Here is a 20,437-nt window from a genome sequence, read left to right as displayed (position 1 = left end):
ATAATGGTTGCTCTCTTGATGGATTCTGTTGAACACAGCTGGCCATAGTTGCTCCTTGTAAAATAGTGTTGATTGTAAGGTTGAACTGACATCCTGGCGATTTTTTAATTTGTCTATCCATGAGTTGAGGAGAAAATTTTAGGAGCTTTAAACCTCTGGATTTAGCCATATTGTGCCAAGTCTGTGAAAGAAATGCATTTGATGGATCAAATGACCTTTTCTCATTATATCTTCCGTATGTATCTTCAATATTCTGTAAAGTGATGGCATTGTGACCACCAAGCCCTCATTCTGTTGTTAGAGAAGTGAAAGATAAGGTAAGATCTCCCAAGAGTGAGACATATTTGACATATTTGCCTTCATTTGTTGCTTCACTCAGCACTGTTTGTGCTGTTGTCTGAGAATGGGCTAATTTCATTTGCTGCTGCACTACACTAAGTTGTGACTCTTGAAAACCACTGTGCATACCTTTTGTAATCTTCTTAAATGGCATGTGAAGAAGGTAGGAATTCATTTGCTGTGACCATCCAGTTCACCTGGCACAGCCACATCAACTTCATTACTCACTAATTCACAACAACTAAGTACCTATGGCATTTCACATCATCAATCATTATCGAGTCAAAACAAAATGAAAATTACATTGTGACGGCTGGAGAAGGAGACATTCTTCAATGAAGCCAGTTCCTCTTGACGTACATGCTTAATATTGAGATAAGCACTGTGTAGGTGTAATGGGGAAATCTAATGGTTTCCTTAAATGACTTTCTGCCAATTATGCTTTTAGAAAAGAACATGCAGTAATTTTTAGCAAATGCAACGACAGTTCCTATTCGGTAGATATTTGTGACGGTCTTTGGTCTGCAGCTAAACAACCACTGTTCAATCATTTATCTTCAACTTGTCAGATACTGATGCTTGGAGAAAAAGGTGAGTTCTTAAGCAAATGGTTCCAGCTCCAGGGGTATGTTGTCAAACCATTGAACATTCTCACATCAGGTCCATCAATAAGATTGTGGCATCCACAAATGGAAGAACATTTATGGAGAATGTCTTTCACAATGTGTTTTCTTTTGTAAAAGCTGTAATTAATAGGGGAGGCGATGGAGTAGTGGTATTGAGACCCAGGGTAATGCTCTGGGGACCTGGGTTCGAATCCCAGTGGACCAGTTGAATTCAATAAAAATCTGGAATTCAAAATCCAGTGAAGACCATGAAACCATGTTGTAAAAACTCATCTGGTTCACTAATATCCTTTAGGGAAGTAAATTTATCGTCCAGGTCTATTCTGGCCTACGTGTGACTCTAGACCCACAGCAATGTGGTTGACTCTTAAATGCCCTCTGAAATGATCTAGCAAGCTACTGAGTTGTGACAAACAGCTACAAAGACACAAAACCAGATGGACCACCCAGCATCAACCTAGGGCAATCATAGCCCTGTCAACCCTGCAAAGTCCTCCTTAGTAATTCCAAAATTGGGAGAGCTGTCTCACAGACTAATCAACAGCCTGACATAGTCATCATCACTAGCCATTCCTCATGGAATCACACCTTACAGATAATGTCCCAGACTCCACCATCACCGGCAGGACAGACCCAGCAGAGGTGATGGCACAATGGTATATGGTCGGGAGGGAGTTGCCCTGGGAGTCCTCAACTCTGTACCCCATGAAGTCTCATCAAGATAAATGTGGGCAAGTAAACCTCCTGCTGATTATCAAGTACCACCCTCCCTCAGCTGATGAATCAGTGCTCCTCCATGCTGAACATCACTTGGAGGAAGCACTGAGGGTGGCAAGGACGCAGAATGTTCTCTGGGTGGGGGACTTCAATGTCCATCACCAAGAGTGGCTTGGTAGCACCACTACTGACCAAGTAACTGGGGGCATTCCATCTAAGGGCAGTTGTACATTGAGGATAGGTGATGTGAGTAGTTCTGTGTTAAAGATCCAAGTTCGGAAGAGAGGAAGATCAGAGAATTGAATACAACATCAGCAAGTGTCATCTGAGTCCAGGGATTGGAAGACTTGTACACCTTTTGCGCAGAGCAGTTAATATGTTGAATAAACTCTGCATCTGATGTTCTAGTTAATAGCTCATTTAAACAACTGGATAGATCACTCATGGGAGCAAGATTGATGACTGATGGAGCAGGAATGGATATGGTTCAAATTCCCCATAGTGCTGGCTGAGTCCTAAATGACATAGATGCTACACTGGGTCTGCAGCAGGTGGTGAGGGAACCAACAAGAGGGAAAAACATACCTGACCTCATCCTCACCAACCTGCCTGCCACAGATGCATCTGTCCATGACAGTATCGGTAGGAGTGACCACCGCACAGTCATTGTGAGGTGACACTCACATTGTAGAGACGAAGTCCCGCCTTCACATTGAGGATATCCTCCATCATGTTCTGTGGCACTATGCTAAATAGGATAAATTCCGAACAGATTTAGCAATTCATGAGGCGCTGTGGGCCATCAGCAGCAGCAGAATTGTACTCAAACACAACTTGTAGCCTCATGACCTGGCATATCTCCCATTCTACTATTACCATCAAGCCAGGGGATCAACACTGGTTCAATGAAGAGTGCAGGAGGGCATGCCAGGAGCAGCACCAGGCATACCTAAAAATGAGGTGTCAACCTGGTGAAGCTATAAAACAGGACTACTTGCATGCCAAACAGCATAAGCAACAAGTGATAGACAGATCTAAGCGATCCTACAACTAACGGATCGAACCTAAGCTCTGCAATCCTGCCACATCCAGTCATGAATGGTGGTGGACAATTAAACAACTCACTGGAGAAGGTGGCTCCACAAATACCCCCATCCTCAATGGTGGAGGAGCCCAGCACAGCAGTGCAAAAGATAAGGCTGAAGCATTCGCGACAATCTTCAGCCAGAAGTGCCGAGTGGATGATCCTCTGGAGGTCCCCAGCATCACAGATGCCAGCCTTCAGCTAATTCGATTCACTCCACGTGATATCAAGAAACAGATGAAGGCACTGGATACTGCAAAGGCTATGGGCCCTGATAATATTCCGGTAATAGTACTGAAGACTTGTGATTCAGAACTTGCCATGCCCCTAACCAAGCTGCTCCAGTACAGCTACAACACTGGCATCTACCCGGCTATGTGAAAAATTGCCCACGTTATGTCCTGTACACAAAAAGCAGGTCAAATCCAACCCAGCCCAATTACCGCCCCTTCAGTTTACTCTCCATCATCAGTAAAGTAATGGAAGGGGTCATCAACAGTGCTATCAAGCGGCACTTGCTTAGCAATAACCTGCTCAATGATGCCCAGTTTGGGTTCCGTCAGGGCCACTCAGCTCCTGACCTCATTACAGGCTTCGTTCAAACATGGACAAGAGAGCTGAACTCCCGAGGTGAGGTGAGATGAGAGTGACTGCCTTTGACATCAGGCCAGCATTTGACCGAGTGTGGCATCAAGCAGCCCTGGCAAAACTGGAGTCTATGGGAATCAGGGGGAAAATTCTCCATTAGTTGGAGTCATATTTAGCACAAAAAAATATGGTTGTGGTTGTTGGAGGTCAGCCATCTCAGCTCCAGGACATCACTTCTGGTGTTCCTCAGGCCCAACCATCTTCAGCTACTTCATCAATGACCTTCCTTCCATCATAAGGTCAGAAGTGGGCATGTTCACTGATGATTGCACAATGTTCAGCACCATTCGCAATTCCTCAGATACTGAAGCAGTCCATGTCCAAATGCAGCAAGACCTGGACAATATTCAGACTTGGGCTGGTAAGTGGCAACTAACATTTGCGCCACACAAGTGTCAGGCAATCTCCAACAAGAGAGAATCCAACCGTCACCTTTTGATGTTCAATGGCATTACCATTACTGAATCCCCCACTATCAACATCCTGGGGGTTACCATTGACCAGAAACTGAACTGAACTTGCCATATTAATACTGTGGCTACAAGAGCAGGTCAGAGGCTAGGAATCGTGCGATGAGTAACTCGCCTCCTGACTCCCCAAAGCCTGTCCACCATCTACAAGGCACAAGTCAGGAATGTGATGGAATACTCCCCACTTGCCTGGCTGAGTGCAGCTCCTACAACACTGAAGAAGCTGGACGCTGTTCAGGACAAAGCAGTCCACTTGATTGGCACCACATCCACAAACATTCACTCCCTCTGCCACCGATGCACAGTAGCAGCAGTTTAGATCATCTGCAAGATGCAGTGCAGGAATTCATCAAGGCTCCTTTGACAGCGCCTTCCAAAGCCACGACCACTATCATCTAGAAGGACAAGGGCAGCGCTAGATGGGAACACCATCACCTGGAAGTTCCCCTCCAAATCACTCACCATCCTGACTTGGAAAGATATCACCATTCCTTTACTGTCGCTGGGTCAAAATCCTAGAACTCCCTGCCTAACAGCACTGTGGATGTACCTATACCACATGGACTGCAACAGTTCAAGAAAGCAGCTCACCACCACCTTCTCAAGGGCAACTAGGGATGTGTAATAAATGCTGGCCCAGCCAGCGAAGCCCACATCCCGTGAATGATTTTTTTAAAAATACAGCAGTAAATTCTTCTGGCCTACCCAAGGATTCCAGCTGTCAAATTTGGACTTTCAGCTTTTTATAGTCTTTCTTTCACGATGCCACAGTGGGTTGCCCTTGACACGTCCCTGAGATTACAAATTGGGTTTTCTGTTACATTTGTTTGCATTTCTTCAGTTCTAAGTGAGGTTGCATGGTGAGAAATGCATATTTTGTCCTATCACTAGGGTAAGAAGAAAGTCTGGTTCTCCCCACTTAATCGGTTCCTGTGCAATGTATGAAATAGCATTGTGGTTGAATTCCAGAGTTGACTGGGTTATCCTCATGGTTTAATGGCCGTAACAAATGAGAGCCTTAATCCCTTTCACTGGTCCATTGTAGCTCTTAAAATGCTGGATTATTATAGCACTGAAATATTGTTTCTGTGAAGCTATATTTTAATTTCTTACCTACCTAATGGCTAAGTCTTTGTCCAAAATTCACCTGTTTGATATTTTCCTAGTTCAAAGCGCATGCTACAGGAAACAGAAATAAGTGATGTGCTGTGGCGAAAGACTGCACCAAACACAGTTTTGTACCATCAAGAAATATTATGTGTAAATGATGGCCTATATTAGATGAGCAAAGGAAAGAACTTTCATACAAATGGTGCCGTTCATGAACTTAGGATGTCCTGACAAGCCCTTAAAGTACTTTTGAAATTCTGTCACTTGTTAGATAGAGAAATGGACGCAGCATGGTCCCACGAGTAACAATGAGATACATGGCCCAATAATTTGTTCCCTTGATGTTGATTGACAAATAAATGTTGGTCTGTGAATAGCACCACAGGATCTTTTGCATCTATTTGAGTGGGCAGACAAGGCCTCAGTTCAAAGTTTCATCCAAAAGGCACCACTTCCAACAATGCAGTACTTCCTCAATACTGTACCGAATAACCAGACCACATTTTCTGCTCTGGTTTATGTAGTGAGGCTTGAATTCATGACCTTCTGACTCAGACAGTGACAGTGTTACCACTGAATCAAGGCTGACATTAGCAGGGTAGAAGGGGCCCACTTGGAAATTAACTGTTAGCTAGATTATTTAAATGTGTGAAATTCCTGCAGCAGAAATCAATTTTCCACAGAGGTGCACTTTGGTAATCTAAGACAAAGTTAGTTAGTAAATTGTACAATTGATACACGCTGCAAAATGCATGTAAAGCATTCTAAGCCAACCCACAACATAGGCCTGTCCCAAATTTGGCACTAAACTTTGGTATGGTGGCCATAGGATGGTGAGTATGGAAAACTGAGAATTGTCACGTAGATGCATTAGGTGTTTTGGTTCAGAAATTGGGTTGCAAAGGGCACACACTTCTGCCATTACCCCTTCCCTCGCACCCAGAACCATGAGGGTTGTCCTCACCATCCACCTCACCATTCAAAGGATCATCCACTGCCATTTCTGACCTCCAATGTGATGTGACCTCCAAACACATCTTACTCTCTCCATTCTGGGTCCCAGCACTCCAAAGAGACCATTCCCTCTGCAACACCCTGGGGTCCACTCCTTTATCACTCCCAATACTCTGTCCCATTGCCTTTCCATGCAAGCGCAGGAGATAAAGCACCTGTCTCTTTAACTTCTCTCTGCTCAGTGTCCAAGGCCCAGTACCCAACACTTCTTCAGTGGAACACCAATTTACTCGTACGTTACTTCTTTCAGTTTAGTATACTGTATTCCATGGTCACAATATGGCCTCCTCTACATTGGAAAGACCAAACACAGATTTCGTGATCACTTTGTGGAATACCTCTTTTCAGTCTGTAAGCATGAACCCGGAGTTTTCAATCACTTATCATTTTAACTCTCCATCTTGATCCCACTCTGACCTTTCTGTCCTTGGCCTCCTGCAGTATTCCAATAAAGCTCAAACAAGCTTGAGGATCAGCACCTCATCTTTCACTTGGCACTTTGCAGCCTTCAGCAATTTCAGATTATAGGCCCCCTGCTCTCATTTTATTTCCTTTTTCTTTGCTGATTTTGGTACTTCTTTCTTTCCCTTTTTTTGGCTTTCAGACAGCAGCTGTTCTTCAGCCTGCCATTCACACCACTTCTGGACACATCTTTTGTTTCTTTACTTGTCCCAATACCACTTCCTTCGGCCTTGCACCATGAACCCTTTTGTCATGTAATCTCTCCTGTGTTCTACTTAATACCTTTTATACCTTTTTCCACCCTCCCCTCCCCCCGCTTTCACTTGCTATTCCAGTTTTTCCAGCTCTGATGAAGGGTCACTGACCTGAAACTCTGTTTCTTCCCTCTCCACAGATGCTGCTTGACCTGCTAAGCTTTTGCAGCATTTTCTAATTTTAATTCAGACTTCCAGTACCCACAGTGCTTTTCTTATCGAACTTCTTACCATTGCTTTACCTGATCTGTGAATGTTCAACACTGACACTAGGTGCCAGGCATGAAGAGTTTCCATCATTCAGCAATGGCATCCTTCACCAAGCAGAGTTTATGGGACTTGTACAGCAAAATAAAATTTCCATCAAGATTGATTTTAAATTCTGAAAAACATCAGATCTGTGGGGAATTCATTACCTTTTTTTCCAGGTTTCTTTGTGAAACTGTAGTCATTTACACATTAAACTGTGAGAAGCAAGTTAGAATGTTCTCAATGCTGTCCTTGTTCTTCTAATCTGTCGCTTGCCAAAAGAAATACAAGTTAACAGTGATGTGTATTTGAGAGAGAAACAATGGCAGTATTCATGGGAAATGCCCTTCCTAACAGGATGAACTCAATATCCTATCGAACCCAGCGCATAACCTCCAAGGACACTTCATCAGTCCAACAAACTCTCACTGATCCAACCGAATGAGTATCATGCTGCCATTGACAGGCATGAACCTAAAGCAGAGAGGTTTGAAAAGGGAAGAAATCCACAGCATTCAGAATAAGACCCCTCCCTTCCATTGTTTTGGGAAAAGCACGTAAATTCTTCCAAAGATGTGTAAAGTCGGCCTGAGAGACCAAAGCCCCAAAATGTGAAAGGACCTTCTTCTAAAACTCAACAGGAAATTCATAAAGACAAGCACAGGTAAAAGAGGCCCATCTAGCTTATGCTTCCTGGCAAATCTAAGTTTGGCCTCATCATATCATCTGTCACTTGAACAGTGTGTCCCTCCGCTACCGTACCAAAAAAGTACTCCAAGAATGGGCTTATATTCCCTGGAGTTTAGAAGAATGGGAGATGACCTCATTTAACACATGAGATGCTGATGCAGCTTGATAGGGTGGATACTGTTGTTTCCTCTGGCTGGGAAGTCTAAAACATGGGGGTATAGTCTCAGGATTAGGAGATGATCATTTAAGACTGAGATGAAGACAAGTTTCTTCACTCAAAGAGTTGTGAATCTTTGGAATTCTCTACCCCAGAAGATTGTGGGTGCTCCATCACTGAATATATTTAAGACTGAGATTAACAGATTCTTGGTCTCTCAAAGAATCAAGGGATACGGGAAGCAGACAGGAAAGTGGAGTTGAAACCAAAGATCAGCCATGATCGTATAGAATGGTGGAGCAGCTGCGATTGGTTGTGTAGCCTAGGCCTGGCCCGTCCCACCTTAAAATTGCAGAGAGGTTGGTGCAGGCGGGAGCCCATTGCGGAGATCATCCGAAGACTTTTACGCCCCTCCCCCACCCACCCATCTACAAAACCGCCGGCAAGGGAACTTAAAATTCTGCCCTTGTGTCATGCAGTCCAATAATCCTGTACATTGGAAAATGTGGCCACAGGGAAACAAGGGATGTGGTAAAGGTCGGCACATTTGATTAGAATTATTTGCTTGCATGGACGATAAATGCTTAAGCCAAATTGCCTACTTCCAATTGTTAATTCTGTTGGTGTGAAACTTGGTTGTGTTATGTCCATAGTTTTACCACTACAGGTGCTGGGAACATGCACCAGAAATATGCACAGCAGACAGATTGTTACATTAATCAGTGTGGAATGCTGATTTGAGCCCAGTGCGGCCATTTTTAACCCAAATGGTCCAGCTAAAACCTTTCATAACTTTGCACAGCTTCACGGAAATTCAGCAGTAGAAAGGATGCCCATTCCCCTCCCTAAATAGTGCTATTTAAAGGGATCTTTAACCACTTTCAGATTAGTTGCTTAGTGATTTATGCTGACTATTGCTGATTTAATGTAAGTGTTTAAAATGCCACTCACATTTGGTGAAATCTGCAGGGGCTGGTGTGGCACATGCTGAAGGTCTTTGTTCTCACTTCAAGGAATCTGTACTTGCCATTTTCTTTCCGTTTTGAGAGCTGTAGATTTCATCCCTCTTGGCCTGCAGAATAACAGGGAGAATGAGCAAGAGATGACAAAGAGTAGGGCAAGCTGTTCAGAAAGGGACTAGGGGGAGAAAAGCACTTAGCAGGAAGCCAAATCCGCCCAAGGGTCTTCTAGGAGCATGTTTTCCTGCATCAGCTTCAGCAAGGAACAGTCTTGGTGACATCTCTGTTTTCTCTGTTTCACTGAAGCAGGTACTCACTTAAATTTGTCACCTGGTTCAGGCACATCTGCAGCCTCAGAGCAGGGCAAGGGCAATGCTGCTGGTGGCTGTAAAGGTGACCATCGCAATGAATTTATTTGCGTCAGGATCGTCCCTGCCAGGTACAGGTGAAATCTTTAACATCTCACAGTTTGCTGTCTGTAGATGGACAGGGAAGGTAACTGATGCTCTATAGCTCTCTCAGAGAGATCTAAATACATTGTATTCTCTCTTTGCAGAGACAAACAGGCAGAGTGAGCACATGGCTTCACTGGGGATGGTGACCTTCCCAATGGTGCAGGTATCATTGAGTGCACACATTGCTTTGCGAGCACCCATATGTAAATTGGGAAAAATACTGCAACCACCAAGAGTGCCACTTCCTCAGTGTCCAGCTGGGGTGTGTCCATTGTGCAGGGCAGTGCTCCATATCCTGGCAGCATTTGTGATTCCATTTATTCTGCATCAATTCACTGTACTTTTTTTCTTTCATGGGATGTGGGTGTCACTGGCTAGGCCAGCATATGTTGCCCATCACTAATTGCCCTTGAAAAGGTGATGTTGAGCCACCTTCTTGAACCGTTGCTGTCCATGTGATGTAAGTACAGCCACAGCGCTGTTCGCATCAACATTTGAGCCAGCACGACAAACCAGAGGGTGGATACTGGGCAACAAGGGCTATCCATTGACGCTCTGGCTGGGATTTTCCCGGAATTTGGCACAAACCGATATCGGGCAGGGAAACTTGCGCTTGACCTACCGACGGCAATGGTGGAATTTCACCCCGTATCTTGTGGAACATTGTTAAATAAAATCAGAGGCACGGGTTTTGCATTGAATCACTGGTGGGGCAGCCTTGGATTTGCCCGCTCCGACATCACCTCGAAGCTTCAGTAATCCGGGCACCATCTCTAAAGGGTGCCCCTGCACAGTGCTCGCACACTCCAAGGGATAGGAAGTTGCTGGGAACTGATGGCTGCCAAAACTAAGAAACATGCTGCCCCAGATTTAGCAGCGCTTCCCTCGTGCACCTACTGGTTGCTGTGGGGGTACATCGTGATGTCCAGTACCTCTGCTCTGGGTGACGACCAGCAAGTAAGGTCACCAATCCAGTATGGAAGGCGGTGGCAGCAGTGGTCAACACCAACGCCCTCCAAAAGAGGGCAGCCACCCAGTGCCGAAAAAGGATGAATGATCTCCTCCGTTCGGCCAGAGTAAGTTACTCTTCTCATCACTCTCAACTCACACGCTCGCAAACCCATCACATATCCACAGGCATCACACTCCCTGCCGGTTCAAGGGACATCACCACTCATCCTTCCACACACACCTTCATCTATCTGCCATGCGGATTGTGTCCTCATCCAGGGCACCATTCACCACCCGCACATTCTAGGCATCTTTCTCACCTGGCCTGGCAGGCATTCTGCTTACACTCTCCATCTGTCTTCATGAAGAACAAGCTGGCACACAACAAAAAGGAGAGGTCGCGGACTGGTGGAGGAATGCCCGACATCAAGGTCCTGACAGACTTTGAAAATCGAGCAGGTCAGCTGGTCAGTGAGGATCTGGACTGTTGGTGTGCTGACGGTGAGATCGGTGGCGCTCATCCAAGTGAAGGTCCAGCAGTGCAATATCCATCATACAACCATGCTGGGAGTGATGTCTCCTGTTTCACAGGCCATTGCCATTAACTAATTATCTCCTTTCTTTTGCAGGCACATCTAAGAATCACCCGAGCGGGTCCAAGAGCCAGGTCTCCTACTTCAGCCCCTAGGGTATTACAGAAGAGGAATCCACAGACACCAACATTGAAGACCCGTCACAGCGCTCACCCACACCCTCCACCAGTGCAGAGACACACATCTCGGTGAAACCTAGTTCTACACTAGTCTCAGGGTCACAATCTGGTGAGCACATTGCACTGTCTGATCTACAGCAGGCAATCAGAGGATTACCGGAGGCCTGGAACCTGCTGAGTCCAAGTCAGATAAGGAGCCTCTGGACTTGATCATACCTCAGTTGCTGGAGCTGCAAAGACAAGCTTGGGAACATTGGAAAGGGATGTCCGCTAAACTCCTCAAATTGCAAGGCACAATGGAGGAATACGCCTGTCTTCAGACCGAGGTGATACCACCAATGCACCAAGGTCAACACTGGCAGGGTGGCAACCACTGTGGAGACCTTGGTCCAGGCCATTGGTCCTGTACTGCTGTAGGAGCTGCTCTCCATCACTGAGGCACTTGTTGGTATCCATCAGTATCAAAGCAAGGTGAGGGGGGTGTGGGGCATCTTGAGCTCACTCCATCTGCCTCTTCCTCTCATGGAGTCAGCTAGGGACCCACGGGCACCCTTAGGGAGGAGAATCAGCAGGTGCGCACACACCAGGGCCATCCACCCACGTGATTCCAGAAGTGAGCAGCCCATCTGAATCCCCTCTTCCTGTGACCCCAGCAGCTCCAGCTCAGCAGGTCAATGAGGGTGGCACTGTCACACAGCAGGATCCCGAAAGCAGGCAGGGGCTCCAGGCCTTGGCCCTTTAGAGGACACTAGCCAAGGTTGTCACAGGCAACAGTCAGCCGACTGCCTCCACCTCCACTGTGGATGTTGGGGATGCTTCAAGACGTAGTGGCAGGTTTAGAAAGGTCAAGATGATGTAGTAACACAACGTGGGCATGGATATTAATTACTTGTACGTAATGTTGTCCATTGTAAGTACACTCCCTCCAAGAATGCTTCCTTGTCTATGGCTCCTTGTTCTGAAGAGCAGTGTTCATGTCAATCAGATGTGAAACCTTGGTTCCTGCACAAAATGAAGGCGTGTCACAGTACAGGGCCTCTCCCCTGTGCAGTGATTGTCTGGCTTCAAAGTCACTCTCCAGATCAGTGATGTCTGCACCTCGATGTGGCTTGTGTTTGCTGTAAGAATCTCGTACCCAAGTGTCACTGGGTTCCGTGATGTTCTCTGTGTGCCCTCAGCATCTTAGAGGCGGGACTCCCCCCCCACCATCTCGACACCATTCCTGACAGGTGAAGGTGTGGTGCTGAAGGGAACAGGTGGTGAAGACTGCCAAAGGATCATGTTGTTTTAAATTCCATATGGCTGCTGTTTCTCAGCAATGTCTCAATGATATAAGCCTCTTCACAGAGTGTAAGTGCGCTGCCCTCAGCCAGACAGGTGTCAAACATTCCCAGGTGCAATGTTAAGATCTCAGGAGTGTCCTCACTGTATCTCGTCATCCTCCTCCTGGAATCTTGCGGCAATGAGGGCCCCACAATCTCGCCGTCCCCATCTGGCCAGTACAGAGGCCTCATCGCCTGCACCCTCCCCTTCCAAGACCTCATCACCCTCATCCCCTTTGACTTCCTCCTCATTGGAGGAGATGTGCAGCTCTTCCATCTCCTTCCATCTACCATCCAGGACCCTTCCCCCCTTAGCATCACCAGGTTCTAGCACGCAGCAAGCCACAGTGATGCGTGACACCATCTGAGTGTTCTGGAGTGCTCCACCAGATCTGCCGGGGCACCGGAACCTCATTTTCAGGACCCTTATGGTGTGTTCCTCCAAACTCCAGGTGGCGGTATGAGCCTCGTTGTACCTCCTTTCAGCAGTAGTATGAGATCACCGCACAGGTGTCATCAGCCATGCCCTCTGCGGATAGCCCTTGTCACCGAGGAGCCAACCTTGCATCCCATCTTGTCCATGGAAAACGTCAGGGATCTGAGACCTACTGAGGATGTATGCGTCATGGATGCTTCTGGGGTATCATGATCTATGTGTTATGGTCACAGACCAGTTGACCATTGAGAGAGTGGAAGCCTTTGCAGTTCACACACTGGACTGCTTGTTGCCAGGGAAATTTAAGAGCCACATGACTGCAGTCAATGGCACCCTGCACCTGTAGGAATCTGGAAATCTCAGAAAATCCCAGCACCCTTGCTTCCTAGCTCAACTGATCTCGGTCACATTTGACAAAGTTGTGTGCCTTGGCAAAAATGGCATCCATGACTTCCTGGATACATTTGTGATTAGAGGGTTGTGAGATTCCGCACAGGTCCCCAGTGGAGCCCTGGAAGAAGCGACTGCCGTGGAAATTGAGTGCGCGGTCACCTTCACTGCCACTGGCAGTGGATGCCCTCCAAGTTCCTGTGGCACCAAATTCTGCAGAAGGTGGCAAATGTGAGGGACCAGTTCCCTTGACATGCACAGTTGTCGGCGACACTGCAGGTGGCACAAGCACCATCTATAGACCCTGGGTCTGGTGAGGTACCTACAAATGACAGCTCTCTAGGGTTCATCCTCTGTGTGCAGAGGAGGCCCTGCCACCACTTGGTTTTGAGGGTTCTGCTCCTCCCTTTGGTGAGGCATGTGCCTTGTCGCATTCTTCCCCGTCTTCTCTCCTGACTATAAGCAGTGAGGCAGACAGCGAGATCACCAGGCTCCATCTTCCTGATGGTCTCCTCACTGCAGTATCAAAGAGAGAGACGCAAGGATCAGCAATTGTCTCCTAAGAGTCATTCTTGGTCAAGTCATTGTCTGTGCCTCTCAAGGTCTCTTTGTGCATGCCGGGGAGTCCTGGCAACCACATGGGTGACCAGTGTTTAGTGCACATGATGCTTCACCAAAACCTCATCCACCAGCGCCCCACACCACATGACCGATTGGCGATAGCTTCAGTCACTCGACTGCATCCTGAGCTTTCATCTCAGGTGCAGGCATTGTCCTAACCTGCATTCAGGGGCTTTGGGGTTTGCTTGGACCATGAGGATGACTTTTCAATGTCAACTTAAGCATAATGCAAGGGATTAATAGCCCTTCCTCCGTCAGTGTTCAATGGCCAACTTTCCCAAGGGGATCCTCAAGCTTGTCCAGTCGCCCAATGGTTTTGCAAACCATAGCACTCATTTGATTTTGAAGTCTATTGGGGGTTTAAAAGCACAGGAGCAATCATTGGCACTCTCAGGAATTAGGGCTGCTTGAGTGGGCACAATTGCTTGACTAGCCTGACTCCAAGCATGTTAATTGAGCTCAAGCTAGACATTCTCAGCTGCGGATGAGTGCTCATCTTTAACATGCCTTTCTATTTGCCAGAATGTTTTCTTCCCCCACTCCCTCCCCAGCATGTGTTAGTGTGCAGCCTTCAGGCTGTGCTGCCATGACCCCTCACCCCCTTGCACTGTTGCCCTAGCCCCAAGGTTCCCTTCTTTCCCTTCTCTCCAGCACCGTTGCCCTAACTCTGAAGTCCCTTCTCTCCAGCACTGAAGCCCTTGCCCCGAGCTTTGCTTTTCTCCAGTACCACAGACCAGCCATGGAGAAGCCGCTGACACTTACCTGTGACCCGTCCTGAGTCCACGGAGCTGCTTCTTTGCATTGGGATCCTCGCAGGTGCTGCACTAAGTTGTGTGCACTCACCCCTGAGTTCCCCTTGAAGTTCAGGTTGCCAGATGCACACCTTTTAAAGGCAGTTGTAAATCACGCTGTTCTAAAATCACGTTGACGTGGGATTTAAGTTTGACTTGGGGGTTGATTCCGATGTCTAGCCACAATAATGATATGCAAAGGCATCCAAATTAAGTCCTTGACATCCGACGGCGGGAAATGTGGCCTGCCCTTGACAGGGGGAAGGAACAATCACTTCCCGATTTATGTCGCCTAGGGCCTTCTCGCGAGATTTTCCAATCTCGCCACCGAACACGCCCATCCCGATCAGTTGCGGAAAATCCCGGCCTCTGACTCATGACTGCACTTGCGCACCGTCTTGTCCTGGAAGAGAGAGGGAAGTGTGTCAGTGAGTGTGCTGCAGTGTGTTTGAGTGATCCGACTCTCACATGGATTTAGCTGGCAGTGTGTGCAAGCTGTGAGAATATGGGTCTGAGGCTTGCAGCAGTGCTAAGTGAAGCTGAGATGAAGCTATGAATGTTAGATATAAGACCTGATTGATGGATGCTGTTGAAAGATTCGTGATGGGGGTGCGTTGAGCAGAGTATGAGGCTAGTGTTGAAGTTAGTGAGATAAGGCATTTGAAGCTACATTCACTGATCTTGACTGCTTGTGTGGCTCAGATTGAACTTCTTGCGGCACTGCAAGCAGGTCCTCAGTACTACATTGTTGGCATTGGCCGTGGCAGCTCGCACTGCCTGTGCGGTGCCTATCGGGGGCGGGGGGGGGGCACCCATATGGATAGATGACAACTCTTTCCCTGTCCACCTCGTCTACCAAGGCCTCCAGCGCTGCATCGGAGAGCAGTGGAGTACATTCTCTGTCCTGCTGTGGCATTCTTATGATTTTCCCATCTGCTCGATTCTAGAAAGACTTCCAGCACCTGATCCAGTCAAAATGCACATCCTATTTAAGAGGTGTAGACTTGCATTGAGTAGTGCAGGCTAGCTGGAACTCATGTTAGCCTGTCATGATTTTGCATCCCCTGCTCAGGCCTGCAGCCAGTCGACAGTGTGCTGATGCTTGTGGGGAGGCAGTTACATAATGGTATTGTCACTGGACTAGTATTCCAGAGACCCAGGGTAATGCTCTGGGGACCTGGATTTGAATCCCATCATTGCAGATGGTGAAATTTGAATTCAACAAAAATCTAGAATTAAAAATCTGATGATGACCATGAAACTATTGCCGATCATCTTTTGGTTCGCTAATGTCCTTTAAGGAAGGAAGTCTGCCATCCTTACCTGGTCTGGCCTAAATGTGGTTGACTCTTAAATGCCCTCTGATCAAGGGCAATTAGGGATGGGCAATAAACGCTGACCTAGCCAGCAACGCCCACATCCCATGAACGAATATAACAAAAAATGCCCTGCTCAGGCATGCAACCAGTCAACAGTGTGCTGATGCTGCAATCCCTGTAACTGAGAAGGCAGCATTAAGTTGGTATGCTGCCTGCATCAGAAGAAATGGTTAGTAGCACATTGCGAATCCCATGACCATCTTTAGGGCCCTGTCGAATTTCAGCAGTGTCCCACGCCTATTTATTTTTTCGTGCTGCCGTCAAGCCCCAGAGCTCCATAGTTCCCATTGATAAAAGGGAGGGAATCTATCCTTGTGCTGTCTGAAAAGCAAAAAGCAAGAATTTATGGTTACATATGGTTACATTTTTCTATATCAGACAGTCTCAGCAAATACTTCTTTGAAGTATATTCATCGTTGTTATGCTGGAAAAGAGGCAGCCAGTCTGCATACTGCAAGATCTCACGAGCAGTAATGGGATAACTGACCACATAGTCTGTGTTTTTGCAGTAGTATGGGATATATTTTGGCCAGGACACCAGGTAATTCTCCCCTGCTCTTCTTCAACTCATGCCACAGGATCTTGTATAACCAAGAAAGATGACAGGTCCTTGGTTGACCATCTCATCAGAAGCTCTTCCCCATTGCACTGTCAGACTAGATTAGGTGGTCAAGTCTCTGGATTGGGGTTTGAACCACAACCTTCTGACTCAGAGACAAGAATATTACCCACCGAGCCACAGGTAGACCTGACAGCAATTGGTGGGATTAAGTCTTTTTTATGAAGAGAGCTGCCGACACTCCAACCACTTGCAGTCAATACACTCCTTTAGAACAAAACCACAGCAGCAAATTGGAATGGATCTAAACATGGGTCTTTTTTTCCTGCATTTTTGTTTCCTTTACATGGCACAAACAAAAGACACTATTTGATCCATCTAGCTCGTCCTTCCATATAAGCCTATTGTTCCCCACCACCTACCTGCCCTAAATAACAGCATCTAACTGCTTCTCTTGGGTGCAGAGACTGTTTTAGCTGATTCAGCGTTACAGACTGATGATTTGAGAAAACAGGGGAAGCCGCAGTTTGGGATTCAGCTGCCATGAGCTGTTTGACTTAAGGTAGCTGTGCCCTCAATTCTTATTCAAAGGCTTTGTCTAGAATGTCCTGCATTCTCTGTTTTTCCCTAATGAGCACCTGAGCCGAGACTGTTACTCTATACTTTGCACGAAAGAACAGTGATCTTTAGTTTGACAGTTTCCAATGACTGAACTGGGAAAAGCTCTACTGTTAAAAAAAAACAAAAGTGCAGATGGCTTAAAGGGGCATTGTCTTCAGGACTTAAAAAATTGTTTGTAAATCTTTTTTCTTCTGAATTAGGAAGGTTAAGAGCCTGGTCTGGTGATGTCATTCATAAGTGAGACAACAATGTACTTTGCACAGGTTGTGTCAGAGTGCCCAAACATGAAAAACTGTTGCCATCTGAGTGCCCTATCGCTTCAGTTTGCTGCCTTCCATTAATACATGGGGCATATTCCATTTGACCTTATGAATAGAGCAATGGATTTCACTATAAGGTGATAATAATTGCATTGTAACAGTAATGCTATCCCGTTCAATCCCAACAAAGTAAATTCCAAGTTTTTAATATTTGCAAAGTGAGTGAAATCAATTTCTTCTTCCATTGACCTAACAACAAACCTTAATCACCTGTATAAAGTCTTGTGGAAATGTTTTGGTTGGTCTTGGAATGGGTACATCACCAATTCACCAGAATGACAAAAGCACTTAATAGTTGCTTGGTAGTACAGAACTTGAATATTGACGGAAAAAGGGACATGCTGTTGAAACTTAACATCTGCTGAGTCCTACCAAACATGTATTACATTTATATGTTATTTGCCAGATTTAACTGACTACGCCAATTTTTCCCTGGTCATCTTTCACCATCAATGAACTTGTGCTGATACAAAACCCGACTGCATATATCCTAACTTGTGGCAAGTTCCATCAACCCAATACTCCTGTGCTCATTGACTTACATTGGCTCGTGATCCACCAATCCCCTCATTTTAAAATTCTCATCTTCATTTGAAATATTTGATGGTCTCATCGCTTACTACATTTTTTGAATTCTGGAATGTGAATGGGGTGCATCCTCTGCATTCTAGAGTGTGAATAAGGTGCATCCTCTGCATTCCAGAGTGTGAATAAGGTGCATCCTCTGCATTCCAGAGTGTGAATAAATTGCATCCTCTGCATTCCAGAATGTAAATGAGGTGCTTTCTCTATTCCAGACTGTGAATGTGATGCATTCCCTGCATTCCGGAATGTAAATGTGGTGCATTCTCCGCATTCCTGAGTGTAAATGTGTTGCTTTCTTTGAATTCCAGAGTGTGAATGTGGTGCATTCTCTGCATTCCGGAATGTGAATATGGTGCATTCTCTGCATTCCGTAGTGTGAATGATGCGCATTCCCTGCATTCAGGAGTGTGAATGTGGTGCATTCTCTGCATTCCATGGTGTGAATGCTGTGCATTTCCTGCATTCAGGAGTGTGAATGTGTTGCATTCTCTGCATTCCGGAGTGTGAATACGGTGCATTCTCTGCATTCCGTAGTGTGAATGATGTGCATTCCCTGCATTCAGGAGTGTGAATGTGGTGCATTCTCTGCATTCCGGATTGTGAATACGGTGCATTCTCTGCATTCAGGAGTGTGAATGTGGTGCATTCTCTGCATTCCGGAGTGTGAATACGGTGCATTCTCTGCATTCCGTAGTGTGAATGATGTGCATTCCCTGCATTCAGGAGTGTGAATGTGGTGCATTCTCTGCATTCCGTGGTGTGAATGCTGTGCATTTCCTGCATTCAGGAGTGTGAATGTGTTGCATTCTCTGCATTCCGGAGTATGAATACGGTGCATTCTCTGCATTCCGTAGTGTGAATGATGTGCATTCCCTGCATTCAGGAGTGTGAATGTGGTGCATTCTCTGCATTCCGGATTGTGAATACAGTGCATTCTCTGCATTCCATAGTGTGAATGATGTGCATTCCCTGCATTCAGGAGTGTGAATGTGGTGCATTCTCTGCATTCCATAGTGTGAATGATGTGCATTCCCTGCATTCAGGAGTGTGAATGCTGTGCATTCCCTGCATTCAGGAGTGTGAAAGTGATGCATTCTTTGCATTCCAGAAGGTGGTGCATTCTCTGGATTCTGGAGTGTGAAGGGGGTTCGTTCTCTGAATTTGGAGTGTAAACGCTGTGTGTTCACTCAACTCGGTAGCATTAGCATTATACATTTTTTGAAGCTGATAGTCTGAGCGCTCTAACCCAGGAGTATGACGCTTGTCTGTTCTCTGAAAGCAGTACTGTTAGCACAGTGAGCTTTGGAGCCTGCCTGACAATCAAATCAAATTGTACATCACAGAGAACTTGAAGTTCAATATGACCTCTCTGCTTTTCAATTCTATATCTGGGTTAGTTCATACACAGCTCAATTAAGAAGCCGGAGACATTGTGGATCAGGTTTGTTCTGAAGCTGGAGAAATTGTCTAAACATTCCAAATTACTTTATATCTTATTCTTTGGTGGAACACGGATCTTTGAATCAGATAGTGTGTGACGTCATTAAGTGTGATTGACAGGAAGTGCAAAGTCTTTACAATATAGATAGGTATTAGTAACTGAAATGCATTATCTTTGAAATGTAATTTTTTTCTAAGTATATTAAACTACTTTTCTTCATATTCTTTAACCTCCAGGTTCAGGAGTCACTGTGCAGATCTCCTACATGTTGCTTAGTTTTGGCTTGATCCTTGGTGCCATCAGTTGCCTGGAGCTGTGATTGTAGCCGATGTTATCTTTTCTTCACATCAATAAAGAGCTCTCCATGAGGTGACTGGATCGTCTCAAGCCTGTAAGGATCTTTGCTCGCTGCAGACATCCCTGGTACCATCAAAAGCCAAATATAATATGAATTTGAAAGACTTATTGTATACTTCAAGAAGACAGAAGGCATCAAGGAACTTCCCCTTCCCCCTCTCTACCCACCCTCCCTCCCCTCCCCCCCAAACCCTACCCCCATAAAGTACCAAGTAAACATAACATTGGAAGTGAATCAAAGGAATTCTTTTGACTTGTTCCAATATGCCTTATATAAACACTTACACTGATCTAGGGCAGTTGCATGATTTGATCTAATGGTGCAAGTTACCAGTGACAAAATACCATAGCTTAGAGTTTGAGGGAAAGAATTTAAATCACCACACATAGGTGCTCTAACATTTAACAAAAAACAGTTAAGTGTACTAGACAATGAATGCATTGGTTGTATAAAAGTGAGTGCAAGGTTAACCTTGTCATATACCATGTGTCTGTATGCAGCACTGTTCCTCAAAGTTGACCGCAGCCATTCTCCCATGAATAAGAACATTCTTTTCAGAGAAACAGTCATAACAAATAAAAAACAACTTTTATTTGCAATTTTATGGATATCAGACCAGATTTTCCTTTAGAGAAGTGCACACTCTAGGTGTTTGACATTAACTACGCCTCTTAGTTACCTTGCATGCTGACATTGAGACACCCTAGAGCCTCGTTT

General features: G+C 45.8%; 1 protein-coding gene across 4 annotated transcripts in view; it reads left to right on the top strand.

Moving 5' to 3' along the window:
• Window positions 1–19,869, top strand: part of cntn1b (contactin 1b) — an 836,554-nt gene extending 816,685 nt beyond the window's left edge. For all 4 annotated transcript variants that reach the window (XM_041216323.1, XM_041216321.1, XM_041216322.1 and 1 more), the window contains one exon: window positions 19,599–19,869. In XM_041216323.1, the coding sequence (XP_041072257.1) occupies window positions 19,599–19,681 (83 nt within the window). In that variant the 3' untranslated portion in view covers window positions 19,682–19,869. The remainder of the gene's footprint in view (window positions 1–19,598) is intronic.
• The last annotated feature ends 568 nt before the right edge of the window (window positions 19,870–20,437 follow it).

This window comes from Carcharodon carcharias, chromosome 21, assembly GCF_017639515.1.
Source record: "Carcharodon carcharias isolate sCarCar2 chromosome 21, sCarCar2.pri, whole genome shotgun sequence".
Lineage (NCBI taxonomy): Eukaryota > Metazoa > Chordata > Chondrichthyes > Lamniformes > Lamnidae > Carcharodon > Carcharodon carcharias.
Note: the sequence above shows the minus strand (reverse complement) of the source record. Positions and strands in the feature narration are given on the sequence as shown.